General features: G+C 44.9%; 9 protein-coding genes across 11 annotated transcripts; 6 read left to right on the top strand and 3 right to left on the bottom strand.

The window, feature by feature from the left end:
• Positions 1-110: 110 nt before the first annotated feature.
• On the bottom strand, positions 111-1,245 carry ATPsyndelta (ATP synthase, delta subunit). The gene is made up of 4 exons (XM_033382935.1): positions 1,102-1,245; positions 680-884; positions 395-606; positions 111-328 (listed from the first exon to the last, which is right to left on the bottom strand). Exons 2-4 carry the CDS (start codon positions 876-878, stop codon positions 266-268), a joined length of 474 nt encoding a protein of 157 aa, XP_033238826.1. The 5' UTR covers positions 879-884; positions 1,102-1,245; the 3' UTR covers positions 111-265.
• Positions 1,246-2,135: 890 nt separating this feature from the next.
• Positions 2,136-4,090, top strand: LOC6903645 (nuclear pore complex protein Nup160 homolog). Its single transcript, XM_033382936.1, has 5 exons — positions 2,136-2,344; positions 2,412-2,590; positions 2,658-2,845; positions 2,918-3,034; positions 3,091-4,090. Exons 3-5 carry the CDS (start codon positions 2,717-2,719, stop codon positions 3,229-3,231), a joined length of 387 nt encoding a protein of 128 aa, XP_033238827.1. The 5' UTR covers positions 2,136-2,344; positions 2,412-2,590; positions 2,658-2,716; the 3' UTR covers positions 3,232-4,090.
• Positions 4,091-4,456: 366 nt separating this feature from the next.
• LOC117184586 (nuclear envelope integral membrane protein 1-like) lies at positions 4,457-6,479 on the top strand. The gene has a single exon (XM_033382932.1). It carries the CDS (start codon positions 4,568-4,570, stop codon positions 5,918-5,920), a length of 1,353 nt encoding a protein of 450 aa, XP_033238823.1. The 5' UTR covers positions 4,457-4,567; the 3' UTR covers positions 5,921-6,479.
• An 868-nt stretch (positions 6,480-7,347) lies between these two features.
• LOC6902230 (nuclear envelope integral membrane protein 1-like) lies at positions 7,348-23,633 on the top strand. 2 transcript variants are annotated; one of them, XM_033382931.1, is made up of 2 exons: positions 7,348-7,839; positions 10,719-12,249. In XM_033382931.1, the coding sequence occupies exons 1-2, from the start codon at positions 7,459-7,461 to the stop codon at positions 11,688-11,690; spliced, it is 1,353 nt and encodes a 450-aa protein (XP_033238822.1). In that variant the 5' UTR covers positions 7,348-7,458; the 3' UTR covers positions 11,691-12,249. The 2 variants fall into 2 exon arrangements, with proteins under 2 accessions (XP_033238822.1, XP_033238821.1); XM_033382930.1 differs by lacking the exon at positions 10,719-12,249 and adding an exon at positions 22,283-23,633 and having other exon boundaries at positions 7,351-7,839.
• On the top strand, positions 13,119-15,140 carry LOC117184587 (nuclear envelope integral membrane protein 1-like). Its single transcript, XM_033382933.1, has one exon. The coding sequence runs from the start codon at positions 13,229-13,231 to the stop codon at positions 14,579-14,581; it is 1,353 nt and encodes a 450-aa protein (XP_033238824.1). The 5' UTR covers positions 13,119-13,228; the 3' UTR covers positions 14,582-15,140.
• On the top strand, positions 16,015-18,031 carry LOC117184588 (nuclear envelope integral membrane protein 1-like). The gene has a single exon (XM_033382934.1). The coding sequence runs from the start codon at positions 16,120-16,122 to the stop codon at positions 17,470-17,472; it is 1,353 nt and encodes a 450-aa protein (XP_033238825.1). The 5' UTR covers positions 16,015-16,119; the 3' UTR covers positions 17,473-18,031.
• Positions 18,901-20,922, top strand: LOC6902228 (nuclear envelope integral membrane protein 1-like). The gene has a single exon (XM_002133720.3). It carries the CDS (start codon positions 19,011-19,013, stop codon positions 20,361-20,363), a length of 1,353 nt encoding a protein of 450 aa, XP_002133756.3. The 5' UTR covers positions 18,901-19,010; the 3' UTR covers positions 20,364-20,922.
• Positions 20,801-25,113, bottom strand: LOC4815842 (uncharacterized). Its single transcript, XM_001355617.4, has 2 exons — positions 23,828-25,113; positions 20,801-20,929 (listed from the first exon to the last, which is right to left on the bottom strand). The coding sequence occupies exon 1, from the start codon at positions 25,009-25,011 to the stop codon at positions 23,833-23,835; it is 1,179 nt and encodes a 392-aa protein (XP_001355653.1). The 5' UTR covers positions 25,012-25,113; the 3' UTR covers positions 20,801-20,929; positions 23,828-23,832.
• On the bottom strand, positions 25,028-25,894 carry LOC6902231 (uncharacterized). Of its 2 annotated transcripts, none has more exons than XM_033382937.1 (2): positions 25,381-25,894; positions 25,028-25,319 (listed from the first exon to the last, which is right to left on the bottom strand). In XM_033382937.1, exons 1-2 carry the CDS (start codon positions 25,471-25,473, stop codon positions 25,065-25,067), a joined length of 348 nt encoding a protein of 115 aa, XP_033238828.1. In that variant the 5' UTR covers positions 25,474-25,894; the 3' UTR covers positions 25,028-25,064. The 2 variants fall into 2 exon arrangements, with proteins under 2 accessions (XP_033238828.1, XP_002133759.1); XM_002133723.3 differs by having other exon boundaries at positions 25,420-25,796.
• Positions 25,895-27,664: the final 1,770 nt, after the last annotated feature.

Below are 27,664 nucleotides of genomic sequence, written 5' to 3'. Positions count from 1 at the left end.
CAAATCGTTACAAAGACGATTAGTAGCAGCAAAAAACACATGAAAACAACACACAAAAAAACACAAAAACTCGTGCGCTGAGATGCGATGCGATTGATCCACGGGGTTGTCATTAGTTCGATATTATTATTCGCCTTTTATTGTTTCATAACGTGGGATGTCAGCCAGCTTTTGAAATTGGCCACCAATTCAGTTATGTTGTGTATCTATTTACTTTAAACGCAATGCCTTAGCTTTTGGGTGTTGTGTGTGGTTGTGATTACGTCTATTCGGCAGCTTTGACTAACGCCTCAGCGACTTCGACGGCAATGGCAGCTTCTGCCTTGGCCTGCAACGGAAATTGGAAGAGTGATGAGAGTTCTGGACGGGGTTTGAGTGGGAGAGAAGGACGTACCTTGTCGTCACCAGCGGAGCTCAGCTGGGACTGATATTTGCTCAGCAGTTGTCTAGCCTCGGCGACGTCAATGTCCGCGACATTGTGAGCTTCCTCGGCCAGCACCTGAACGGAAGAGTCCTCGTTGACGGTCACCGAGCCGCTGGAGACAAAGTATTTGGTGGTCTTACCATCGTTATCCACAACCTGGACAACACCTGGCTTCAGCACAGCTGTGGGCACAACATACAAGACCCAATTAGAAGCGTTTCGAGTGTGATATAATCAGCGGGGCGATGGACTTACCCAATGTGGGCACATGCTTGGCCAGAATGCCGAAGGCTCCGCTGAAGGAGGGAACATCGATCTGGCGGACCACGGCGGCATCGTAGAAGGTCTGGTTGGCAGCAGCAAAGGTCAGCTTCATCTCATCCGAGTAGGCCCGGGACTGGGCAAGGCGAGCGCCGCGTGCGGCCAAGAAACGGGCATTCTTAACGAACGACATATTTCACTGCAAGAGGAAAAGGCAATTATATTAGTGTTTTGCGTTGATGTCCTTGCAGCAGCAACGTCTAATCAAAACAACATATTAAAATTATGTAACTTTGTAGGTTAGGCGGCGTTCAACTGATTTTCTCCCTGGAGTCACAAAGCTAAATCCCTGCACAAGTCCCAACACCGCCCTCGATTTCAACTCGGAAAACACTTTCGCTCTACGCCATCTTCACCTTTTTTCTATTTGGAGTGTGGCAAAAAAGGAATACAATGGAATTTGTTGCTGAAAATCGGCCGCTGTTTTTGCCCAGAATAGAGGTGTCAAACCATCAAGGGCACTATCGATAGTATCGCTGTTTTGGTGCTAGCCGCTACTATCGATGGTTTTTCTACTATCATGGTACTATCGAGAATATCAATCTCCCATCTCAAAATTTTGTACATTTTTCGAGATGATTTCTGGTGATGGGAGTTGGCCATGGGAGCCATGGAGTTGTCCCGTCACTATATACAAAAATACATATTTTGAAAAATTCTATACTTGAAAGAACAATAGTTCTGTACATGGGAGGGGGTGGGGTGATATCAGATTTATCGACACTCAGAAATATACCGAGCTACTTGACAAATTTCAAAATATACCGTAAATATACTGCCGGATTATTTGCATTCAAGTTGCATCGCAACTGCAGCAAATTCAACAAAGTCTAATGTCATACAGAGATAAGTGGATAAAGAGTCCCTTAATTTGGCTTATCGTCGTATTTCACTACACTTCCAGATCAATCTATTTTACAAGACGGGGACAGGGCTGCAATTAATATCGACCAGCTATCGATTACAGTCAGGGTTTCAGGGTTGATTTGATAGAGACCATTATTTAAATTTTTGCTTGTCATGACTGAACAATCTGCAGGATTCCAATAATTTTAAGATATCTGGCGGACATTGCTACACAAATAATAAGATGCAGTACAGAAACCGCTTAATATGTATATAGGTAAGTTTTTTTGTGAAAAAATCGGTAAAACAATTACAATTTTTGCTTAAAGGCAGACTAGAAAGTCTGTGCTGATGCTGGCTGAGGTTAGCCTGGATACTGTTGACTTTGTGATACTGCTGGGCTGGTCGTCACTGTGAGCAGTGTCCATCGGTATATGTTCCCACTGAAGACGGTTGGAGTAGCTGTGGGCGCTGCTGCTGGGCCAGACGATCTTCAGTCACAATCTTTGTTCTATGACGTGACTGAAAAGATCGCAGATCCAAGTACCTACTCCTTACGGACGTACTCGGAATGCCCACTGTCGCTACTTCGTTTATGTCTGAGCACGCTCAAGTAGCCCACTTGGCGGTTGCATACCAGAACAAGGTTTTGCTCCACTTTATAAACTGTGCCGATGACTTCAATGTGACGCACGAGGTCAGGGAACCACATCTGATGCCTCGCTTTCTGTACAACCTTGCGGATGCTCTGAGGTGAGTGCCGCAACTTCTGGGTCAAGACATACCGATTTAATGTTGTCTTTTTCTGCTATTTTATTAGACGAGCGGACTCTGTGGATGCGGTCAATTACATGTCATTCAGAGAAATCGATGGCACGGCCTATCTTCTGTTTGTTTACAGGAGCAATGAGCTGCGACTCTGGTCAGTGGATACTATGCAGGCAGTATCCACCATTAACTGCTCTGATGGAGGTCAAGGAGCACCAACAGCACAAGGACGTAAGTGTTCGAATTCTAGAACATCTATCTTTCGAGCTGCTAATGCATATTTGGTTTATTTCTGCAGCACAAACAACTCTCACACAACGATGGGGCTGAGTTTTTTGCGTGCAACTCGACAAGAATATGACAGATGTGGGTTCCAGAGACATAGAATTGATTATGAAGCACACAGTGGTGAAGCCAGACATGGATCTGATCAACTTTAATGTCACCCTCTTACACATCTGGGCGCTCTGGAGCAATGTTGAAGGGGTATTTAATATCTCCACGATCTATTATGGCTCTAATCAGGCCATTCAATGGGTTTCTTCTATCCTAGAACAGCCACCAGATGGTTATTGTCTCACCGTGCAGCATGGCATCGATCCACGCGAGGCCTACTGCCCGTACATTTTCCATCCGGGTCGATTCGATCGGACTCTGATTACCAAGGCCTTATATGTGAGTATATCTTTGCCGGAAATGTAGATTCATCTATTGTGGATTCCCCCCAAAAGATGTTCCGACGCGTCAACATGCAGATTGATGTTAGGCAGCTGGCGATGACAGTGCTCAAGGAGCGGGTGTGCGAGGCTGTCAAGGATAAGATCCAGAACGAGTTCAAAGAGTTTGTGGTCAGTGACGGAAATCGCCACTAGGCTATGGGATCGTGTCTACTCCTGCTGCGAGCAATACCACATCAAGTACTCGGAGCCCATTGGTTTGGTTTTTCCATATTGGGTGCCATGGATGCGGCATGCCTAATTAGGCTGCAATATTTTGCCCTGCCACGTCCATGCGAACTGTGGCAGCATATTCTGTTCATTGGGGAGCAAGCTACAAATGTGACCTCGCTGATGGCCCCATTCTTTCGAGACAATCTCACAATGATGACGGATGTCAAAATGGAAACGGATAAGAAACTGTATCAGCGAGAATCTCCCATCGATCTGGCGGCCAAACTGGCTGCCAGAAGCATAGATGATGACTACACTGGCGCCATCCTGCCAATGGACACCGATCAGAGCAACAGCAAGGTTGTACAGAGAGCGAGGCATCAGATCCGGTTCCTTGACCTCGTGCGTCACATTGAAGTCCTCGACACAGTTTATTACGTGGAGTAAAACCTTGTTCTGGTAGGCCACCGCAAAGTGGGCTACTTGAGCGTGCTCCGACATAGACGAAGCAGCGACAGTGGGCATTCCGAGTCCGTCCGTAAGAAAGTAGGTACTTGGATGGTCGATCTTTTCAGTCACGTCATAGAACATAGATTGTGACTGAAGATCGTCTGGCCCAGCAGCAGCGCCCACAGCTACTAGAACCGTCTTCAGTGGGAACATATACCCATGGACACTGCTCACAGTGACGACCAGCCCAGCAGTGTCACAATGTCAACAGTATCCAGGCTAACCTCAGCCAGCATCATCACTGACTTTCTAGTCTGACTTTAAGCAAAAATTTTAACTTTTTTTACCGATTTGTTCCAAAAAACTATACCAATATACATATTAAACGGTTTCTGTACTGCATCTTATTATTTGTGTAGCAATGTCCGCCAGATATCTTAAAATTATTGGAATCCTGCAGACTGTTCAGTCAAACACAAATTTAAATAATGGTCTCTCCCAAATCAACCCTGAAACCCTGACTGTAATCGATAGCTGGTCGATATTAATTGCAGCCCTGTCCCCGTCTTGTAAAATAGATTGATCTGGAAGTGTAGTGAAATACGACGATAAGCCAAATTAAGGGACTCTTTATCCACTTATCTCTGTATGACATTAGACTTTGTTGAATTTGCTGCAGTTGCGATGCAACTTGAATGCAAATAATCCGGCAGTATATTTACGGTATATTTTGAAATTTGTCAAGTAGCTCGGTATATTTCTGAGTGTCGATAAATCCGATATCGATACGCAAAAACAACTCGCATTCCATTTCGAAGTTATTTATTTTAATTTGTTGCAACAAATATCTGAATTATAGAGCATAAAAATGTTCCAGCCACGTCTGAGATGCGGATTCATTTCTCTATTTACACTGATGGCGATATGCGCTGCCGCAACCCCGCACCCAATGACGGACGTAGTGTTTTTGGCGCCGGGAACATCCATCGATATCACCGCCAATTGGAATGGGCCAAATACGCTAAGGACATACTGCTATCCTGGTAAACCGCCCTCGCTACTCAGTTTATTCGAAACGGTTGAGTTCTTTCTGGACATCGGCAACGGTGACTATACCGAATATGGCGGACGCACTCCAAAGGAGGTGCTGGATCACTACAATGAGCAGCGCTCACTCTTCAGCTTTACGCTCTTCTCGCAGAAGCGTCAACGGATACATCTGTCACCATTTGAACCCGAGTGCATTGGGGTTTCCTCCAGGCAGCCCTACAATGTGAGACTCCATCATGCGCAGTTCGATGTCTTGCGATTTCTACAGTTTGGCTTGGGCGTCCTCGTCTTCTGCAGCAGCCGTACCTTGGCCAAGAACAGCATATTCTATTATTTGGCTGGCATTGTGCTGGGTATTTGCGGCTCGCTGCTGCTCATCATCTCTTTAACATCAAAACTTTTCCCCAGACGACCCATGATGTATGGCGTCCTGATTGGTGGCTGGACAATTGGAGTATATATACTCAAGCAGTTGGCCGACAACATGAGTCTAATCCTATTGACCTATCGCGACTATGTGGTTTGGTATTTGATAATAACCAGCCTCATCTCATTCCTCGTCTGCTACCGCATCGGCCCACCTAAGAATAGGCGCTCCCAGAACATCATCATGTGGCTGCTCCAGGCGGTTGGTGGGGGTCTGGCCTACTTTAGTAGCTGGAATTCTAGTGGAGTTATTTTTCTGATAGTCTCTGCCTTTGCGGCATACTATTTTCCACAATCGCTCGTGGTATATGGGAAATCGCTCTATCGACGCCGCTTTTCGCCCAAGCGGCGCCTGCTCACACAAGAAGAGTACTACCAGCAGACGGTAAACGAGACACAAAAGTCACTGGCGGAGCTGCGCGAGTTCGTCAACAGCCCCAACTGCAATCAGTGGAACATAATGAGCAACCTACGCAATCCCATTCGCTTCGCTTCCTTTGCCAATGGGGAACCACATTTGTTCGATGAAGAGATCGAGGACTACTCACGCACCATAGAAGAGTCAATGGAGGCTGCCGACCAGAACGAGGCCGAGGACTATCTGCAGTGCAGCATGCACTACCGGCCCTTGTCCAACAATGGGTTCAACGTCAGCCAGGATCATCGTCGTCGGCCGCCTATGCCCCCTCCATTCACCGGCCTACCAACGAGACACGCTACGTGCGAACATTCAGCAGGCCTATGAGTCTGATAGCGATGACGACGAATACACGGAGCAGGACTAAGACCAAACAGGAGAAAAACGAAAAGAGCCGATCCACACGAATCAAGAGACTCATTAGACTAAGATAAGATTAAATGCTTAATCATAATGAATGCCAAATAAGGAGAAGTCATAGAGATATACACCTCAAACGCATGCGATCATTTTCAATTCATTTTCAGAATTGTCTCGTACCAAATAGCTACATATAAACGAAAATGAGTACTTACTTCATATTTCGCGACTAGCCATTGGAACCGACCTCTACAATTATTTTCCGAAAGAGTATCTTGCTTTTCTTTAGACTGACTGACTAAATACACATGATTTAATTCAATAACTGACCTCAACCAGACACATACATACAATCAGTTATTAACCACCATTTACTTAACAATGATTTGCTAAAACGCACTGTATTTCTCCACTCAGTATAGTTCTTAACTTTATTTCCGGATATTGTTTTACTGGACCCGAGTATCTGTAAATTTTCATTGTACAAAAGAAATTATTTTCGGAATAAATCGAAATTTGGACTTTATTGCCATCTCTTTCATTTTGGCGGGGCACAGTCCACGGGCATCAGATCCGGTTCCTTGACCTCGTGCGTCACATTGAAGTCCTCGACACAGTTTATTACGTGGAGTAAAACCTTGTTCTGGTAGGCCACCGCAAAGTGGGCTACTTGAGCGTGCTCCGACATAGACGAAGCAGCGACAGTGGGCATTCCGAGTCCGTCCGTAAGAAAGTAGGTACTTGGATGGTCGATCTTTTCAGTCACGTCATAGAACATAGATTGTGACTGAAGATCGTCTGGCCCAGCAGCAGCGCCCACAGCTACTAGAACCGTCTTCAGTGGGAACATATACCCATGGACACTGCTCACAGTGACGACCAGCCCAGCAGTGTCACAATGTCAACAGTATCCAGGCTAACCTCAGCCAGCATCATCACTGACTTTCTAGTCTGACTTTAAGCAAAAATTTTAACTTTTTTTACCGATTTGTTCCAAAAAACTATACCAATATACATATTAAACGGTTTCTGTACTGCATCTTATTATTTGTGTAGCAATGTCCGCCAGATATCTTAAAATTATTGGAATCCTGCAGACTGTTCAGTCAAACACAAATTTAAATAATGGTCTCTCCCAAATCAACCCTGAAACCCTGACTGTAATCGATAGCTGGTCGATATTAATTGCAGCCCTGTCCCCGTCTTGTAAAATAGATTGATCTGGAAGTGTAGTGAAATACGACGATAAGCCAAATTAAGGGACTCTTTATCCACTTATCTCTGTATGACATTAGACTTTGTTGAATTTGCTGCAGTTGCGATGCAACTTGAATGCAAATAATCCGGCAGTATATTTACGGTATATTTTGAAATTTGTCAAGTAGCTCGGTATATTTCTGAGTGTCGATAAATCCGATATCGATACGCAAAAACAACTCGCATTCCATTTCGAAGTTATTTATTTTAATTTGTTGCAACAAATATCTGAATTATAGAGCATAAAAATGTTCCAGCCACGTCTGAGATGCGGATTCATTTCTCTATTTACACTGATGGCGATATGCGCTGCCGCAACCCCGCACCCAATGACGGACGTAGTGTTTTTGGCGCCGGGAACATCCATCGATATCACCGCCAATTGGAATGGGCCAAATACGCTAAGGACATACTGCTATCCTGGTAAACCGCCCTCGCTACTCAGTTTATTCGAAACGGTTGAGTTCTTTCTGGACATCGGCAACGGTGACTATACCGAATATGGCGGACGCACTCCAAAGGAGGTGCTGGATCACTACAATGAGCAGCGCTCACTCTTCAGCTTTACGCTCTTCTCGCAGAAGCGTCAACGGATACATCTGTCACCATTTGAACCCGAGTGCATTGGGGTTTCCTCCAATGTGAGACTCCATCATGCGCAGTTCGATGTCTTGCGATTTCTACAGTTTGGCTTGGGCGTCCTCGTCTTCTGCAGCAGCCGTACCTTGGCCAAGAACAGCATATTCTATTATTTGGCTGGCATTGTGCTGGGTATTTGCGGCTCGCTGCTGCTCATCATCTCTTTAACATCAAAACTTTTCCCCAGACGACCCATGATGTATGGCGTCCTGATTGGTGGCTGGACAATTGGAGTATATATACTCAAGCAGTTGGCCGACAACATGTGTCTAATCCTATTGACCTATCGCGACTATGTGGTTTGGTATTTGATAATAACCAGCCTCATCTCATTCCTCGTCTGCTACCGCATCGGCCCACCTAAGAATAGGCGCTCCCAGAACATCATCATGTGGCTGCTCCAGGCGGTTGGTGGGGGTCTGGCCTACTTTAGTAGCTGGAATTCTAGTGGAGTTATTTTTCTGATAGTCTCTGCCTTTGCGGCATACTATTTTCCACAATCGCTCGTGGTATATGGGAAATCGCTCTATCGACGCCGCTTTCCGCCCAAGCGGCGCCTGCTCACACAAGAAGAGTACTACCAGCAGACGGTAAACGAGACACAAAAGTCACTGGCGGAGCTGCGCGAGTTCGTCAACAGCCCCAACTGCAATCAGTGGAACATAATGAGCAACCTACGCAATCCCATTCGCTTCGCTTCCTTTGCCAATGGGGAACCACATTTGTTCGATGAAGAGATCGAGGACTACTCACGCACCATAGAAGAGTCAATGGAGGCTGCCGACCAGAACGAGGCCGAGGACTATCTGCAGTGCAGCATGCACTACCGGCCCTTGTCCAACAATGGGTTCAACGTCAGCCAGGATCATCGTCGTCGGCCGCCTATGCCCCCTCCATTCACCGGCCTACCAACGAGACACGCTACGTGCGAACATTCAGCAGGCCTATGAGTCTGATAGCGATGACGACGAATACACGGAGCAGGACTAAGACCAAACAGGAGAAAAACGAAAAGAGCCGATCCACACGAATCAAGAGACTCATTAGACTAAGATAAGATTAAATGCTTAATCATAATGAATGCCAAATAAGGAGAAGTCATAGAGATATACACCTCAAACGCATGCGATCATTTTCAATTCATTTTCAGAATTGTCTCGTACCAAATAGCTACATATAAACGAAAATGAGTACTTACTTAATATTTCGCGACTAGCCATTGGAACCGACCTCTACAATTATTTTCCGAAAGAGTATCTTGCTTTTCTTTAGACTGACTGACTAAATACACATGATTTAATTCAATAACTGACCTCAACCAGACACATACATACAATCAGTTATTAACCACCATTTACTTAACAATGATTTGCTAAAACGCACTGTATTTCTCCACTCAGTATAGTTCTTAACTTTATTTCCGGATATTGTTTTACTGGACCCGAGTATCTGTAAATTTTCATTGTACAAAAGAAATTATTTTCGGAATAAATCGAAATTTGGACTTTATTGCCATCTCTTTCATTTTGGCGGGGCACAGTCCACGGGCATCAGATCCGGTTCCTTGACCTCGTGCGTCACATTGAAGTCCTCGACACAGTTTATTACGTGGAGTAAAACCTTGTTCTGGTAGGCCACCGCAAAGTGGGCTACTTGAGCGTGCTCCGACATAGACGAAGCAGCGACAGTGGGCATTCCGAGTCCGTCCGTAAGAAAGTAGGTACTTGGATGGTCGATCTTTTCAGTCACGTCATAGAACATAGATTGTGACTGAAGATCGTCTGGCCCAGCAGCAGCGCCCACAGCTACTAGAACCGTCTTCAGTGGGAACATATACCCATGGACACTGCTCACAGTGACGACCAGCCCAGCAGTGTCACAATGTCAACAGTATCCAGGCTAACCTCAGCCAGCATCATCACTGACTTTCTAGTCTGACTTTAAGCAAAAATTTTAACTTTTTTTACCGATTTGTTCCAAAAAACTATACCAATATACATATTAAACGGTTTCTGTACTGCATCTTATTATTTGTGTAGCAATGTCCGCCAGATATCTTAAAATTATTGGAATCCTGCAGACTGTTCAGTCAAACACAAATTTAAATAATGGTCTCTCCCAAATCAACCCTGAAACCCTGACTGTAATCGATAGCTGGTCGATATTAATTGCAGCCCTGTCCCCGTCTTGTAAAATAGATTGATCTGGAAGTGTAGTGAAATGCGACGATAAGCCAAATTAAGGGACTCTTTATCCACTTATCTCTGTATGACATTAGACTTTGTTGAATTTGCTGCAGTTGCGATGCAACTTGAATGCAAATAATCCGGCAGTATATTTACGGTATATTTTGAAATTTGTCAAGTAGCTCGGTATATTTCTGAGTGTCGATAAATCCGATATCGATACGCAAAAACAACTCGCATTCCATTTCGAAGTTATTTATTTTAATTTGTTGCAACAAATATCTGAATTATAGAGCATAAAAATGTTCCAGCCACGTCTGAGATGCGGATTCATTTCTCTATTTACACTGATGGCGATATGCGCTGCCGCAACCCCGCACCCAATGACGGACGTAGTGTTTTTGGCGCCGCGAACATCCATCGATATCACCGCCAATTGGAATGGGCCAAATACGCTAAGGACATACTGCTATCCTGGTAAACCGCCCTCGCTACTCAGTTTATTCGAAACGGTTGAGTTCTTACTGGACATCGGCAACGATGACTATACCGAATATCGCGGACGCACTCCAAAGGAGGTGCTGGATCACTACAATGAGCAGCGCTCACTCTTCAGCTTTACGCTCTTCTCGCAGAAGCGTCAACGGATACATCTGTCACCATTTAAACCCGAGTGCATTGGGGTTTCCTCCAGGCAGCCCTACAATGTGAGACTCCGTCATGCGCAGTTCGATGTCTTGCGATTTCTACAGTTTGGCTTGGGCGTCCTCGTCTTCTGCAGCAGCCGTACCTTGGCCAAGAACAGCATATTCTATTATTTGGCTGGCATTGTGCTGGGTATTTGCGGCTCGCTGCTGCTCATCATCTCTTTAACATCAAAACTTTTCCCCAGACGACCCATGATGTATGGCGTCCTGATTGGTGGCTGGACAATTGGAGTATATATACTCAAGCAGTTGGCCGACAACATGTGTCTAATCCTATTGACCTATCGCGACTATGTGGTTTGGTATTTGATAATAACCAGCCTCATCTCATTCCTCGTCTGCTACCGCATCGGCCCACCTAAGAATAGTCGCTCCCAGAACATCATCATGTGGCTGCTCCAGGCGGTTGGTGGGGGTCTGGCCTACTTTAGTAGCTGGAATTCTAGTGGAGTTATTTTTCTGATAGTCTCTGCCTTTGCGGCATACTATTTTCCACAATCGCTCGTGGTATATGGGAAATCGCTCTATCGACGCCGCTTTCCGCCCAAGCGGCGCCTGCTCACACAAGAAGAGTACTACCAGCAGACGGTAAACGAGACACAAAAGTCACTGGCGGAGCTGCGCGAGTTCGTCAACAGCCCCAACTGCAATCAGTGGAACATAATGAGCAACCTACGCAATCCCATTCGCTTCGCTTCCTTTGCCAATGGGGAACCACATTTGTTCGATGAAGAGATCGAGGACTACTCACGCACCATAGAAGAGTCAATGGAGGCTGCCGTCCAGAACGAGGCCGAGGACTATCTGCAGTGCAGCATGCACTACCGGCCCTTGTCCAACAATGGGTTCAACGTCAGCCAGGATCATCGTCGTCGGCCGCCTATGCCCCCTCCATTCACCGGCCTACCAACGAGACACGCTACGTGCGAACATTCAGCAGGCCTATGAGTCTGATAGCGATGACGACGAATACACGGAGCAGGACTAAGACCAAACAGGAGAAAAACGAAAAGAGCCGATCCACACGAATCAAGAGACTCATTAGACTAAGATAAGATTAAATGCTTAATCATAATGAATGCCAAATAAGGAGAAGTCATAGAGATATACACCTCAAACGCATGCGATCATTTTCAATTCATTTTCAGAATTGTCTCGTACCAAATAGCTACATATAAACGAAAATGAGTACTTACTTAATATTTCGCGACTAGCCATTGGAACCGACCTCTACAATTATTTTCCGAAAGAGTATCTTGCTTTTCTTTAGACTGACTGACTAAATACACATGATTTAATTCAATAACTGACCTCAACCAGACACATACATACAATCAGTTATTAACCACCATTTACTTAACAATGATTTGCTAAAACGCACTGTATTTCTCCACTCAGTATAGTTCTTAACTTTATTTCCGGATATTGTTTTACTGGACCCGAGTATCTGTAAATTTTCATTGTACAAAAGAAATTATTTTCGGAATAAATCGAAATTTGGACTTTATTGCCATCTCTTTCATTTTGGCGGGGCACAGTCCACGGGCATCAGATCCGGTTCCTTGACCTCGTGCGTCACATTGAAGTCCTCGACACAGTTTATTACGTGGAGTAAAACCTTGTTCTGGTAGGCCACCGCAAAGTGGGCTACTTGAGCGTGCTCCGACATAGACGAAGCAGCGACAGTGGGCATTCCGAGTCCGTCCGTAAGAAAGTAGGTACTTGGATGGTCGATCTTTTCAGTCACGTCATAGAACATAGATTGTGACTGAAGATCGTCTGGCCCAGCAGCAGCGCCCACAGCTACTAGAACCGTCTTCAGTGGGAACATATACCCATGGACACTGCTCACAGTGACGACCAGCCCAGCAGTGTCACAATGTCAACAGTATCCAGGCTAACCTCAGCCAGCATCATCACTGACTTTCTAGTCTGACTTTAAGCAAAAATTTTAACTTTTTTTACCGATTTGTTCCAAAAAACTATACCAATATACATATTAAACGGTTTCTGTACTGCATCTTATTATTTGTGTAGCAATGTCCGCCAGATATCTTAAAATTATTGGAATCCTGCAGACTGTTCAGTCAAACACAAATTTAAATAATGGTCTCTCCCAAATCAACCCTGAAACCCTGACTGTAATCGATAGCTGGTCGATATTAATTGCAGCCCTGTCCCCGTCTTGTAAAATAGATTGATCTGGAAGTGTAGTGAAATGCGACGATAAGCCAAATTAAGGGACTCTTTATCCACTTATCTCTGTATGACATTAGACTTTGTTGAATTTGCTGCAGTTGCGATGCAACTTGAATGCAAATAATCCGGCAGTATATTTACGGTATATTTTGAAATTTGTCAAGTAGCTCGGTATATTTCTGAGTGTCGATAAATCCGATATCGATACGCAAAAACAACTCGCATTCCATTTCGAAGTTATTTATTTTAATTTGTTGCAACAAATATCTGAATTATAGAGCATAAAAATGTTCCAGCCACGTCTGAGATGCGGATTCATTTCTCTATTTACACTGATGGCGATATGCGCTGCCGCAACCCCGCACCCAATGACGGACGTAGTGTTTTTGGCGCCGCGAACATCCATCGATATCACCGCCAATTGGAATGGGCCAAATACGCTAAGGACATACTGCTATCCTGGTAAACCGCCCTCGCTACTCAGTTTATTCGAAACGGTTGAGTTCTTACTGGACATCGGCAACGATGACTATACCGAATATCGCGGACGCACTCCAAAGGAGGTGCTGGATCACTACAATGAGCAGCGCTCACTCTTCAGCTTTACGCTCTTCTCGCAGAAGCGTCAACGGATACATCTGTCACCATTTAAACCCGAGTGCATTGGGGTTTCCTCCAGGCAGCCCTACAATGTGAGACTCCGTCATGCGCAGTTCGATGTCTTGCGATTTCTACAGTTTGGCTTGGGCGTCCTCGTCTTCTGCAGCAGCCGTACCTTGGCCAAGAACAGCATATTCTATTATTTGGCTGGCATTGTGCTGGGTATTTGCGGCTCGCTGCTGCTCATCATCTCTTTAACATCAAAACTTTTCCCCAGACGACCCATGATGTATGGCGTCCTGATTGGTGGCTGGACAATTGGAGTATATATACTCAAGCAGTTGGCCGACAACATGTGTCTAATCCTATTGACCTATCGCGACTATGTGGTTTGGTATTTGATAATAACCAGCCTCATCTCATTCCTCGTCTGCTACCGCATCGGCCCACCTAAGAATAGGCGCTCCCAGAACATCATCATGTGGCTGCTCCAGGCGGTTGGTGGGGGTCTGGCCTACTTTAGTAGCTGGAATTCTAGTGGAGTTATTTTTCTGATAGTCTCTGCCTTTGCGGCATACTATTTTCCACAATCGCTCGTGGTATATGGGAAATCGCTCTATCGACGCCGCTTTCCGCCCAAGCGGCGCCTGCTCACACAAGAAGAGTACTACCAGCAGACGGTAAACGAGACACAAAAGTCACTGGCGGAGCTGCGCGAGTTCGTCAACAGCCCCAACTGCAATCAGTGGAACATAATGAGCAACCTACGCAATCCCATTCGCTTCGCTTCCTTTGCCAATGGGGAACCACATTTGTTCGATGAAGAGATCGAGGACTACTCACGCACCATAGAAGAGTCAATGGAGGCTGCCGTCCAGAACGAGGCCGAGGACTATCTGCAGTGCAGCATGCACTACCGGCCCTTGTCCAACAATGGGTTCAACGTCAGCCAGGATCATCGTCGTCGGCCGCCTATGCCCCCTCCATTCACCGGCCTACCAACGAGACACGCTACGTGCGAACATTCAGCAGGCCTATGAGTCTGATAGCGATGACGACGAATACACGGAGCAGGACTAAGACCAAACAGGAGAAAAACGAAAAGAGCCGATCCACACGAATCAAGAGACTCATTAGACTAAGATAAGATTAAATGCTTAATCATAATGAATGCCAAATAAGGAGAAGTCATAGAGATATACACCTCAAACGCATGCGATCATTTTCAATTCATTTTCAGAATTGTCTCGTACCAAATAGCTACATATAAACGAAAATGAGTACTTACTTAATATTTCGCGACTAGCCATTGGAACCGACCTCTACAATTATTTTCCGAAAGAGTATCTTGCTTTTCTTTAGACTGACTGACTAAATACACATGATTTAATTCAATAACTGACCTCAACCAGACACATACATACAATCAGTTATTAACCACCATTTACTTAACAATGATTTGCTAAAACGCACTGTATTTCTCCACTCAGTATAGTTCTTAACTTTATTTCCGGATATTGTTTTACTGGACCCGAGTATCTGTAAATTTTCATTGTACAAAAGAAATTATTTTCGGAATAAATCGAAATTTGGACTTTATTGCCATCTCTTTCATTTTGGCGGGGCACAGTCCACGGGCATCAGATCCGGTTCCTTGACCTCGTGCGTCACATTGAAGTCCTCGACACAGTTTATTACGTGGAGTAAAACCTTGTTCTGGTAGGCCACCGCAAAGTGGGCTACTTGAGCGTGCTCCGACATAGACGAAGCAGCGACAGTGGGCATTCCGAGTCCGTCCGTAAGAAAGTAGGTACTTGGATGGTCGATCTTTTCAGTCACGTCATAGAACATAGATTGTGACTGAAGATCGTCTGGCCCAGCAGCAGCGCCCACAGCTACTAGAACCGTCTTCAGTGGGAACATATACCCATGGACACTGCTCACAGTGACGACCAGCCCAGCAGTGTCACAATGTCAACAGTATCCAGGCTAACCTCAGCCAGCATCATCACTGACTTTCTAGTCTGACTTTAAGCAAAAATTTTAACTTTTTTTACCGATTTGTTCCAAAAAACTATACCAATATACATATTAAACGGTTTCTGTACTGCATCTTATTATTTGTGTAGCAATGTCCGTCAGATATCTTAAAATTATTGGAATCCTGCAGACTGTTCAGTCAAACACAAATTTAAATAATGGTCTCTCCCAAATCAACCCTGAAACCCTGACTGTAATCGATAGCTGGTCGATATTAATTGCAGCCCTGTCCCCGTCTTGTAAAATAGATTGATCTGGAAGTGTAGTGAAATGCGACGATAAGCCAAATTAAGGGACTCTTTATCCACTTATCTCTGTATGACATTAGACTTTGTTGAATTTGTTGCAGTTGCGATGCAACTTGAATGCAAATAATCCGGCAGTATATTTACGGTATATTTTGAAATTTGTCAAGTAGCTCGGTATATTTCTGAGTGTCGATAAATCCGATATCGATACGCAAAAACAACTCGCATTCCATTTCGAAGTTATTTATTTTAATTTGTTGCAACAAATATCTGAATTATAGAGCATAAAAATGTTCCAGCCACGTCTGAGATGCGGATTCATTTCTCTATTTACACTGATGGCGATATGCGCTGCCGCAACCCCGCACCCAATGACGGACGTAGTGTTTTTGGCGCCGCGAACATCCATCGATATCACCGCCAATTGGAATGGGCCAAATACGCTAAGGACATACTGCTATCCTGGTAAACCGCCCTCGCTACTCAGTTTATTCGAAACGGTTGAGTTCTTACTGGACATCGGCAACGATGACTATACCGAATATCGCGGACGCACTCCAAAGGAGGTGCTGGATCACTACAATGAGCAGCGCTCACTCTTCAGCTTTACGCTCTTCTCGCAGAAGCGTCAACGGATACATCTGTCACCATTTAAACCCGAGTGCATTGGGGTTTCCTCCAGGCAGCCCTACAATGTGAGACTCCGTCATGCGCAGTTCGATGTCTTGCGATTTCTACAGTTTGGCTTGGGCGTCCTCGTCTTCTGCAGCAGCCGTACCTTGGCCAAGAACAGCATATTCTATTATTTGGCTGGCATTGTGCTGGGTATTTGCGGCTCGCTGCTGCTCATCATCTCTTTAACATCAAAACTTTTCCCCAGACGACCCATGATGTATGGCGTCCTGATTGGTGGCTGGACAATTGGAGTATATATACTCAAGCAGTTGGCCGACAACATGTGTCTAATCCTATTGACCTATCGCGACTATGTGGTTTGGTATTTGATAATAACCAGCCTCATCTCATTCCTCGTCTGCTACCGCATCGGCCCACCTAAGAATAGTCGCTCCCAGAACATCATCATGTGGCTGCTCCAGGCGGTTGGTGGGGGTCTGGCCTACTTTAGTAGCTGGAATTCTAGTGGAGTTATTTTTCTGATAGTCTCTGCCTTTGCGGCATACTATTTTCCACAATCGCTCGTGGTATATGGGAAATCGCTCTATCGACGCCGCTTTCCGCCCAAGCGGCGCCTGCTCACACAAGAAGAGTACTACCAGCAGACGGTAAACGAGACACAAAAGTCACTGGCGGAGCTGCGCGAGTTCGTCAACAGCCCCAACTGCAATCAGTGGAACATAATGAGCAACCTACGCAATCCCATTCGCTTCGCTTCCTTTGCCAATGGGGAACCACATTTGTTCGATGAAGAGATCGAGGACTACTCACGCACCATAGAAGAGTCAATGGAGGCTGCCGTCCAGAACGAGGCCGAGGACTATCTGCAGTGCAGCATGCACTACCGGCCCTTGTCCAACAATGGGTTCAACGTCAGCCAGGATCATCGTCGTCGGCCGCCTATGCCCCCTCCATTCACCGGCCTACCAACGAGACACGCTACGTGCGAACATTCAGCAGGCCTATGAGTCTGATAGCGATGACGACGAATACACGGAGCAGGACTAAGACCAAACAGGAGAAAAACGAAAAGAGCCGATCCACACGAATCAAGAGACTCATTAGACTAAGATAAGATTAAATGCTTAATCATAATGAATGCCAAATAAGGAGAAGTCATAGAGATATACACCTCAAACGCATGCGATCATTTTCAATTCATTTTCAGAATTGTCTCGTACCAAATAGCTACATATAAACGAAAATGAGTACTTACTTAATATTTCGCGACTAGCCATTGGAACCGACCTCTACAATTATTTTCCGAAAGAGTATCTTGCTTTTCTTTAGACTGACTGACTAAATACACATGATTTAATTCAATAACTGACCTCAACCAGACACATACATACAATCAGTTATTAACCACCATTTACTTAACAATGATTTGCTAAAACGCACTGTATTTCTCCACTCAGTATAGTTCTTAACTTTATTTCCGGATATTGTTTTACTGGACCCGAGTATCTGTAAATTTTCATTGTACAAAAGAAATTATTTTCGGAATAAATCGAAATTTGGACTTTATTGCCATCTCTTTCATTTTGGCGGGGCACAGTCCACGGGCATCAGATCCGGTTCCTTGACCTCGTGCGTCACATTGAAGTCCTTGACACAGTTTATTACGTGGAGTAAAACCTTGTTCTGGTAGGCCACCGCAAAGTGGGCTACTTGAGCGTGCTCCGACATAGACGAAGCAGCGACAGTGGGCATTCCGAGTCCGTCCGTAAGAAAGTAGGTACTTGGATGGTCGATCTTTTCAGTCACGTCATAGAACATAGATTGTGACTGAAGATCGTCTGGCCCAGCAGCAGCGCCCACAGCTACTAGAACCGTCTTCAGTAGGAACATATACCCATGGACACTGCTCACAGTGACGACCAGCCCAGCAGTGTCACAATGTCAACAGTATCCAGGCTAACCTCAGCCAGCATCATCACTGACTTTCTAGTCTGACTTTAAGCAAAAATTTTAACTTTTTTTACCGATTTGTTCCAAAAAACTATACCAATATACATATTAAACGGTTTCTGTACTGCATCTTATTATTTGTGTAGCAATGTCCGCCAGATATCTTAAAATTATTGGAATCCTGCAGACTGTTCAGTCAAACACAAATTTAAATAATGGTCTCTCCCAAATCAACCCTGAAACCCTGACTGTAATCGATAGCTGGTCGATATTAATTGCAGCCCTGTCCCCGTCTTGTAAAATAGATTGATCTGGAAGTGTAGTGAAATGCGACGATAAGCCAAATTAAGGGACTCTTTATCCACTTATCTCTGTATGACATTAGACTTTGTTGAATTTGCTGCAGTTGCGATGCAACTTGAATGCAAATAATCCGGCAGTATATTTACGGTATATTTTGAAATTTGTCAAGTAGCTCGGTATATTTCTGAGTGTCGATAAATCCGATATCGATACGCAAAAACAACTCGCATTCCATTTCGAAGTTATTTATTTTAATTTGTTGCAACAAATATCTGAATTATAGAGCATAAAAATGTTCCAGCCACGTCTGAGATGCGGATTCATTTCTCTATTTACACTGATGGCGATATGCACTGCCGCAACCCCGCACCCAATGACGGACGTAGTGTTTTTGGCGCCGCGAACATCCATCGATATCACCGCCAATTGGAATGGGCCAAATACGCTAAGGACATACTGCTATCCTGGTAAACCGCCCTCGCTACTCAGTTTATTCGAAACGGTTGAGTTCTTACTGGACATCGGCAACGATGACTATACCGAATATCGCGGACGCACTCCAAAGGAGGTGCTGGATCACTACAATGAGCAGCGCTCACTCTTCAGCTTTACGCTCTTCTCGCAGAAGCGTCAACGGATACATCTGTCACCATTTAAACCCGAGTGCATTGGGGTTTCCTCCAGGCAGCCCTACAATGTGAGACTCCGTCATGCGCAGTTCGATGTCTTGCGATTTCTACAGTTTGGCTTGGGCGTCCTCGTCTTCTGCAGCAGCCGTACCTTGGCCAAGAACAGCATATTCTATTATTTGGCTGGCATTGTGCTGGGTATTTGCGGCTCGCTGCTGCTCATCATCTCTTTAACATCAAAACTTTTCCCCAGACGACCCATGATGTATGGCGTCCTGATTGGTGGCTGGACAATTGGAGTATATATACTCAAGCAGTTGGCCGACAACATGTGTCTAATCCTATTGACCTATCGCGACTATGTGGTTTGGTATTTGATAATAACCAGCCTCATCTCATTCCTCGTCTGCTACCGCATCGGCCCACCTAAGAATAGTCGCTCCCAGAACATCATCATGTGGCTGCTCCAGGCGGTTGGTGGGGGTCTGGCCTACTTTAGTAGCTGGAATTCTAGTGGAGTTATTTTTCTGATAGTCTCTGCCTTTGCGGCATACTATTTTCCACAATCGCTCGTGGTATATGGGAAATCGCTCTATCGACGCCGCTTTCCGCCCAAGCGGCGCCTGCTCACACAAGAAGAGTACTACCAGCAGACGGTAAACGAGACACAAAAGTCACTGGCGGAGCTGCGCGAGTTCGTCAACAGCCCCAACTGCAATCAGTGGAACATAATGAGCAACCTACGCAATCCCATTCGCTTCGCTTCCTTTGCCAATGGGGAACCACATTTGTTCGATGAAGAGATCGAGGACTACTCACGCACCATAGAAGAGTCAATGGAGGCTGCCGACCAGAACGAGGCCGAGGACTATCTGCAGTGCAGCATGCACTACCGGCCCTTGTCCAACAATGGGTTCAACGTCAGCCAGGATCATCGTCGTCGGCCGCCTATGCCCCCTCCATTCACCGGCCTACCAACGAGACACGCTACGTGCGAACATTCAGCAGGCCTATGAGTCTGATAGCGATGACGACGAATACACGGAGCAGGACTAAGACCAAACAGGAGAAAAACGAAAAGAGCCGATCCACACGAATCAAGAGACTCATTAGACTAAGATAAGATTAAATGCTTAATCATAATGAATGCCAAATAAGGAGAAGTCATAGAGATATACACCTCAAACGCATGCGATCATTTTCAATTCATTTTCAGAATTGTCTCGTACCAAATAGCTACATATAAACGAAAATGAGTACTTACTTAATATTTCGCGACTAGCCATTGGAACCGACCTCTACAATTATTTTCCGAAAGAGTATCTTGCTTTTCTTTAGACTGACTGACTAAATACACATGATTTAATTCAATAACTGACCTCAACCAGACACATACATACAATCAGTTATTAACCACCATTTACTTAACAATGATTTGCTAAAACGCACTGTATTTCTCCACTCAGTATAGTTCTTAACTTTATTTCCGGATATTGTTTTACTGGACCCGAGTATCTGTAAATTTTCATTGTACAAAAGAAATTATTTTCGGAATAAATCGAAATTTGGACTTTATTGCCATCTCTTTCATTTTGGCGGGGCACAGTCCACGGGCATCAGATCCGGTTCCTTGACCTCGTGCGTCACATTGAAGTCCTCGACACAGTTTATTACGTGGAGTAAAACCTTGTTCTGGTAGGCCACCGCAAAGTGGGCTACTTGAGCGTGCTTCGACATAGACGAAGCAGCGACAGTGGGCATTCCGAGTCCGTCCGTAAGAAAGTAGGTACTTGGATGGTCGATCTTTTCAGTCACGTCATAGAACATAGATTGTGACTGAAGATCGTCTGGCCCAGCAGCAGCGCCCACAGCTACTAGAACCGTCTTCAGTGGGAACATATACCCATGGACACTGCTCACAGTGACGACCAGCCCAGCAGTGTCACAATGTCAACAGTATCCAGGCTAACCTCAGCCAGCATCATCACTGACTTTCTAGTCTGACTTTAAGCAAAAATTTTAACTTTTTTTACCGATTTGTTCCAAAAAACTATACCAATATACATATTAAACGGTTTCTGTACTGCATCTTATTATTTGTGTAGCAATGTCCGCCAGATATCTTAAAATTATTGGAATCCTGCAGACTGTTCAGTCAAACACAAATTTAAATAATGGTCTCTCCCAAATCAACCCTGAAACCCTGACTGTAATCGATAGCTGGTCGATATTAATTGCAGCCCTGTCCCCGTCTTGTAAAATAGATTGATCTGGAAGTGTAGTGAAATGCGACGATAAGCCAAATTAAGGGACTCTTTATCCACTTATCTCTGTATGACATTAGACTTTGTTGAATTTGCTGCAGTTGCGATGCAACTTGAATGCAAATAATCCGGCAGTATATTTACGGTATATTTTGAAATTTGTCAAGTAGCTCGGTATATTTCTGAGTGTCGATAAATCCGATATCGTTACGCAAAAACAACTCGCATTCCATTTCGAAGTTATTTATTTTAATTTGTTGCAACAAATATCTGAATTATAGAGCATAAAAATGTTCCAGCCACGTCTGAGATGCGGATTCATTTCTCTATTTACACTGATGGCGATATGCGCTGCCGCAACCCCGCACCCAATGACGGACGTAGTGTTTTTGGCGCCGGGAACATCCATCGATATCACCGCCAATTGGAATGGGCCAAATACGCTAAGGACATACTGCTATCCTGGTAAACCGCCCTCGCTACTCAGTTTATTCGAAACGGTTGAGTTCTTACTGGACATCGGCAACGATGACTATACCGAATATGGCGGACGCACTCCAAAGGAGGTGCTGGATCACTACAATGAGCAGCGCTCACTCTTCAGCTTTACGCTCTTCTCGCAGAAGCGTCAACGGATACATCTGTCACCATTTGAACCCGAGTGCATTGGGGTTTCCTCCAGGCAGCCCTACAATGTGAGACTCCATCATGCGCAGTTCGATGTCTTGCGATTTCTACAGTTTGGCTTGGGCGTCCTCGTCTTCTGCAGCAGCCGTACCTTGGCCAAGAACAGCATATTCTATTATTTGGCTGGCATTGTGCTGGGTATTTGCGGCTCGCTGCTGCTCATCATCTCTTTAACATCAAAACTTTTCCCCAGACGACCCATGATGTATGGCGTCCTGATTGGTGGCTGGACAATTGGAGTATATATACTCAAGCAGTTGGCCGACAACATGTGTCTAATCCTATTGACCTATCGCGACTATGTGGTTTGGTATTTGATAATAACCAGCCTCATCTCATTCCTCGTCTGCTACCGCATCGGCCCACCTAAGAATAGGCGCTCCCAGAACATCATCATGTGGCTGCTCCAGGCGGTTGGTGGGGGTCTGGCCTACTTTAGTAGCTGGAATTCTAGTGGAGTTATTTTTCTGATAGTCTCTGCCTTTGCGGCATACTATTTTCCACAATCGCTCGTGGTATATGGGAAATCGCTCTATCGACGCCGCTTTCCGCCCAAGCGGCGCCTGCTCACACAAGAAGAGTACTACCAGCAGACGGTAAACGAGACACAAAAGTCACTGGCGGAGCTGCGCGAGTTCGTCAACAGCCCCAACTGCAAGCAGTGGAACATAATGAGCAACCTACGCAATCCCATTCGCTTCGCTTCCTTTGCCAATGGGGAACCACATTTGTTCGATGAAGAGATCGAGGACTACTCACGCACCATAGAAGAGTCAATGGAGGCTGCCGACCAGAACGAGGCCGAGGACTATCTGCAGTGCAGCATGCACTACCGGCCCTTGTCCAACAATGGGTTCAACGTCAGCCAGGATCATCGTCGTCGGCCGCCTATGCCCCAGCTCCATTCACCGGCCTACCAACGAGACACGCTACGTGCGAACATTCAGCAGGCCTATGAGTCTGATAGCGATGACGACGAATACACGGAGCAGGACTAAGACCAAACAGGAGAAAAACGAAAAGAGCCGATCCACACGAATCAAGAGACTCATTAGACTAAGATAAGATTAAATGCTTAATCATAATGAATGCCAAATAAGGAGAAGTCATAGAGATATACACCTCAAACGCATGCGATCATTTTCAATTCATTTTCAGAATTGTCTCGTACCAAATAGCTACATATAAACGAAAATGAGTACTTACTTAATATTTCGCGACTAGCCATTGGAACCGACCTCTACAATTATTTTCCGAAAGAGTATCTTGCTTTTCTTTAGACTGACTGACTAAATACACATGATTTAATTCAATAACTGACCTCAACCAGACACATATGTACATACAATCAGTTATTAACCACCATTTACTTAACAATGATTTGCTAAAACGCACTGTATTTCTCCACTCAGTATAGTTCTTAACTTTATTTCCGGATATTGTTTTACTGGACCCGAGTATCTGTAAATTTTCATTGTACAAATAAAAATTATTTTCGGAATAAATCGAAATTTGGACTTTATTGCCATCTCTTTCATTTTGGCGGGGCACAGTCCACGGGCAGCCACTGGCAGGCCTGTGATGGAGGCGTATGCATCTGTCCCGGCAGCATCTTGATTAGGCGTCGTTCCTTGTCAAGCATTTCAGCGGCACAGAGTGTGAGGTCGCGCTGGCGAAAGATGAGGGCATCTTCTACATAAGTGACGGTCCAGAAGCTGGTCGAGGAGCTGGGACTGCCCGAACGAAGCGCAGCCAGGCGATTTCCCTCGCTGGGATCCACAAAGAAGTACCATTTGAAGAGTTCACTGCGCAGCGAGAATACAGGCGTGGAGTGCTGCTCCTGGACAAACGCTCGAATGAGACCAGCCGAGTCCGTAAAGTTCTGCTCATGCCAAGTGAAGACCTGACGTCCGTTGAGGCCGTAGTTCCAGTCATCAGTGATGGTCGTATACAAATACTCACGGTTATCGCGACTGAGCAAGCAGAAGCCTTGGGGATGGAAGAGGGCCCCCAGCACTGGCGGCAGACTGTGATTCAGTGCCTCTACTCGCCGTTGTAGCGACGCGTCCACGCTGGCATACATGTGATGGGTCTGGATCTTGCTCACCGCATGCGCCATGTTGAACAGAAAGGCCTCGTTGCTATCGTGCATTGTCTGGTAGCGCCAGAAGAGCGATAGCTGGGCCTCGATCATCATTTTGAAGCTGACTTCGTCCCTGTCCGTGTACAGCTTGTCCAGTTGCTGAGTGAGCTTCTCCAGCGGCCGGTGGAAGTAGACGTCTTCGATGGTATGCTCTAGGATGTCACGAACTAGGGGCGGTTCAATGCTGGATCCCACATACATGCCATACGACTGAATGCTCTCCTCGGCATTGATAAGATTGGCCAGGCGTTGTGACATCAGTGACCGCAGGTGCCGTCGCACCTCCTGCTGCAACTCACAGGCCGAGCGCCCCGTGGGTCCACTGGTACACTGCATATCAGTGCGTATGAAGTTACCCAGCTGGGTGTAAAGACCTTTCACCTTTTCGGTATCATCGATAAAGTCGGACCGTATGGCTCCCCAAATGCTTTGAAAGACTTGCAGCTTATCGGCGCTGTTGGCAGAACGTCGCAGGATCACCTGGTAGCCTTCCAAGTCCGGTTCCACCGGAAAAACTTCGGCGGCAGCCACCAAGATAAGTAGGCCGATGACTAACAGCAGACGATGCATCTCGACTGGCGCACAGTTGGAAAATGCCTTATCGAGCAGATGCCAGGCAAGGGTCAATGGAGGTCCATCTTGATTTGCTTGGCTTCATGACTAGATTGATTGGAACAACAGGGTTCTTCCGCGATCGGTCGCTTGCCTCCAACCATGGACACCACTTTAATGCGCTCCGTTAGCTGATCGATCTCCATGGGTTTCTGGGGACGGCGATCCCGTGGCTCCCGGCGCGGTAGCGGCACAATGAATCCTTTGTATATCACCCGTAGTTCATCTAGCGTCAAATCCTTTGCATTTGTCAAATGCAGCTCCCTCTGAAAAAACAAACAATAAAAATTACTGTTACATTGTACACATTTACATGAGACAACATACATATGTCCTGTATGAATGTTGTTCATGAAGGATTTTTACCCTTTTGAATTGCTCCAATATATCTTCGCGAGTCAGGTCGTGCCAGGTGTCCATGACTATTGTTATTAATTAATTGAGAACTGCAGGTGATACATGAAAATAGCGACGTTTCGCTCTCGCTTAACCCACCTAACGCCCCTATATTTAAACCTCCGAACAGCTTGAGTTTGTTTTACTGTATGTCAATTCTTCTTGTGGAAACATCCTATCCTTTTTCTTTACTTAAAAAAAATGTTTCAACTTTGATTATTTTCGTGGAGTATAGTTTACTATCCACTGGTCTACAATGGGCTAATCGTTCTCTGTCACGGATCGCAAATCATATTCCTCCATTTTGATATTCGTTTAATTATAACTAGGTAGCTGGGACCCTCAGCCTTGAACACATAATTTTAGCCAATTGATCAATCAATTTTCTACAAGATTGACTAATTTTAACGACTCCTTTTTATTGCATTGTATATACAAAAAATTCAAACAAAAAAGGTCAAAGCATAAAATGTGAGTGTGTACGTAATGCAACGTAAGTGCGTTTGGAAAGTTACGTCATTTTTGCTTGGTGGTCACCCTAATGCGTCTTACCCCGCCAAGAAAAAGAAGACTCAAAAGGTCTCATCCACTGGATCTCCCTACTAGATCCCTCCTATAAATTACATTAATTTTGTATAAATAGTGTAAATTATGTATATACCATCCATATACCCATCCATATATGTAACATTAATTTTATGTGTGTATGTATCTCCTGTGACCAATTTTTTCCCCCTTAAATGTAAAACTAGATTAAGTTTCCACGCTTGTTTACAATAAAATACAAATTTTCCACATGAAAAAGATAGATTGTGGAGAGTGGCGCCGAGCGAGAGCTAAATATTTTTGTGGGATAATTATCATGGGAAAATATTGAATTGATTTAAAAAAAAAATCGAAAAAAACTATTTTCCATTAATCTGATAAGCAATACGATTCAAATCTGGCGGGTCGACCATTGCAGAAAATTGTTGCATACTTTTGGGCGAGGAAATTAAAGTGAATATCAGCTGCCGAACAACTGTTCATTTGACAGGTGAAGACACTGGGAGTTGATTTTAGTTTAACGGGTGAAAAATAATTATCTGTGTGCCGTGCTCCCTATAATCATGGCCGAGAACTCAGATTCGACCTGAAGACGCCCCAACATGTCACCCGCACCAAAATGGAAATTGGTACTTCCGCACCAAGATGGTACTCCCCCAACAACATGCCACCCGCACCCACATAGCACCTATGGCCCTGGACCAACAGTCTGAAATGATATACTATACAGCTTTGCATATCGACCGACCTGCTCGACCTGCATCCTCTTGAAGGTCCTTAGGCTGGCTAATGTTGGATGCATAATTTATAATGTCCGCCGCAAACCTCATAATAATGAAACCCATTGTTTTAGCTCAATGGAACTTACTTCCTTCAGCTTCAATTGGGCTGCGCGCGGAAAAGAAAAAAATGTTTCAGCCATCTCTCGATGTTGAACAGTTCCGGTGGATAATATTGATCATATTCTTCGGGGACTATTGAGTGATAATCCGTCAAATTATCGAATACGTCCCGCCAATTCGTCGGCGTGAAGCTCGAATCATATACATATGTAATTTTCTTAGAATAACATCGTAGAAGGGTGCTTTTGTGTTGCCGGAAAAAATCGTATCCAGATGGGTAACACCACACAAAGCTGGTTGGTTTTAAAAATCAACTTTTTATATTATTTTTATATCTGACAGAACCGCGAATTCGCTCAGAATTGTTTTTAGTTTTTCCCAAGAGACTCTTGGAACATTTGCTACAGAAACGACCACCGCGGGATCATATGAATTATGATTTCAAATTATTTATAATATTTAGACGGGTTAGCTCATTACTCTATCTGCTATCCATGGAGACAATCTCCGTTCGTCGATTTCATTTCCAAACTCCTCCAAACACGTCGTATTTGACGTTGACATTGACAGGCGAACGAGGAGGAGGAAACGATTTCCTTTTGCCATATTTTTTGGCACTTTATGTGCCTGCAGATAAGGCATGCCCAATGACGGGGACTTCTTTATAAGTATGTATTCTCATTGTTGTATAATTTTTTTGGGATGGGAATGGCGATGTGGATGGGTATGGGGATGGGCACTTCAAGTGTTTAGCGTTAATCGTTTCCTTCGTCTCCGTGTCGGTACAGGTCCAGGTCCAGGTCCAGGTCCATCGAAAACAAATTGAT

Source organism: Drosophila pseudoobscura, chromosome X (genome assembly GCF_009870125.1).
Source record: "Drosophila pseudoobscura strain MV-25-SWS-2005 chromosome X, UCI_Dpse_MV25, whole genome shotgun sequence".
Taxonomy (NCBI): domain Eukaryota; kingdom Metazoa; phylum Arthropoda; class Insecta; order Diptera; family Drosophilidae; genus Drosophila; species Drosophila pseudoobscura.
The sequence above is the reverse complement of the archived record's forward strand: the minus strand, read 5'-3'. Positions and strand labels throughout refer to the sequence as shown.

Excerpts from the sequence above, each read along its gene's own strand:
- LOC117184587 (XM_033382933.1), top strand. The coding sequence starts at position 13,229 with ATGTTCCAGCCACGTCTGAGATGCGGATTCATTTCTCTATTTACACTG.
- LOC117184586 (XM_033382932.1), top strand. The coding sequence starts at position 4,568 with ATGTTCCAGCCACGTCTGAGATGCGGATTCATTTCTCTATTTACACTG.
- ATPsyndelta (XM_033382935.1), bottom strand. The coding sequence starts at position 878 with ATGTCGTTCGTTAAGAATGCCCGTTTCTTGGCCGCACGCGGCGCTCGC. Across the intron at positions 607-679 it reads CAAGCATGTGCCCACATTGG|CTGTGCTGAAGCCAGGTGTT; the intron begins GTAAGTCCATCG and ends TTGTGCCCACAG. Across the intron at positions 329-394 it reads GCTCCGCTGGTGACGACAAG|GCCAAGGCAGAAGCTGCCAT; the intron begins GTACGTCCTTCT and ends TTTCCGTTGCAG.
- LOC117184588 (XM_033382934.1), top strand. The coding sequence starts at position 16,120 with ATGTTCCAGCCACGTCTGAGATGCGGATTCATTTCTCTATTTACACTG.
- LOC6902228 (XM_002133720.3), top strand. The coding sequence starts at position 19,011 with ATGTTCCAGCCACGTCTGAGATGCGGATTCATTTCTCTATTTACACTG.
- LOC4815842 (XM_001355617.4), bottom strand. The coding sequence starts at position 25,011 with ATGCATCGTCTGCTGTTAGTCATCGGCCTACTTATCTTGGTGGCTGCC.
- LOC6902230 (XM_033382930.1), top strand. The coding sequence starts at position 7,459 with ATGTTCCAGCCACGTCTGAGATGCGGATTCATTTCTCTATTTACACTG. Across the intron at positions 7,840-22,282 it reads TTGAACCCGAGTGCATTGGG|GTTTCCTCCAGGCAGCCCTA; the intron begins GTTTCCTCCAAT and ends GAGTGCATTGGG.
- LOC6903645 (XM_033382936.1), top strand. The coding sequence starts at position 2,717 with ATGACAGATGTGGGTTCCAGAGACATAGAATTGATTATGAAGCACACA. Across the intron at positions 2,846-2,917 it reads TCTGGAGCAATGTTGAAGGG|CCACCAGATGGTTATTGTCT; the intron begins GTATTTAATATC and ends ATCCTAGAACAG. Across the intron at positions 3,035-3,090 it reads TGATTACCAAGGCCTTATAT|ATGTTCCGACGCGTCAACAT; the intron begins GTGAGTATATCT and ends TCCCCCCAAAAG.
- LOC6902231 (XM_033382937.1), bottom strand. The coding sequence starts at position 25,473 with ATGGACACCTGGCACGACCTGACTCGCGAAGATATATTGGAGCAATTC. Across the intron at positions 25,320-25,380 it reads AACATTCATACAGGACATAT|AGGGAGCTGCATTTGACAAA; the intron begins GTATGTTGTCTC and ends TTGTTTTTTCAG.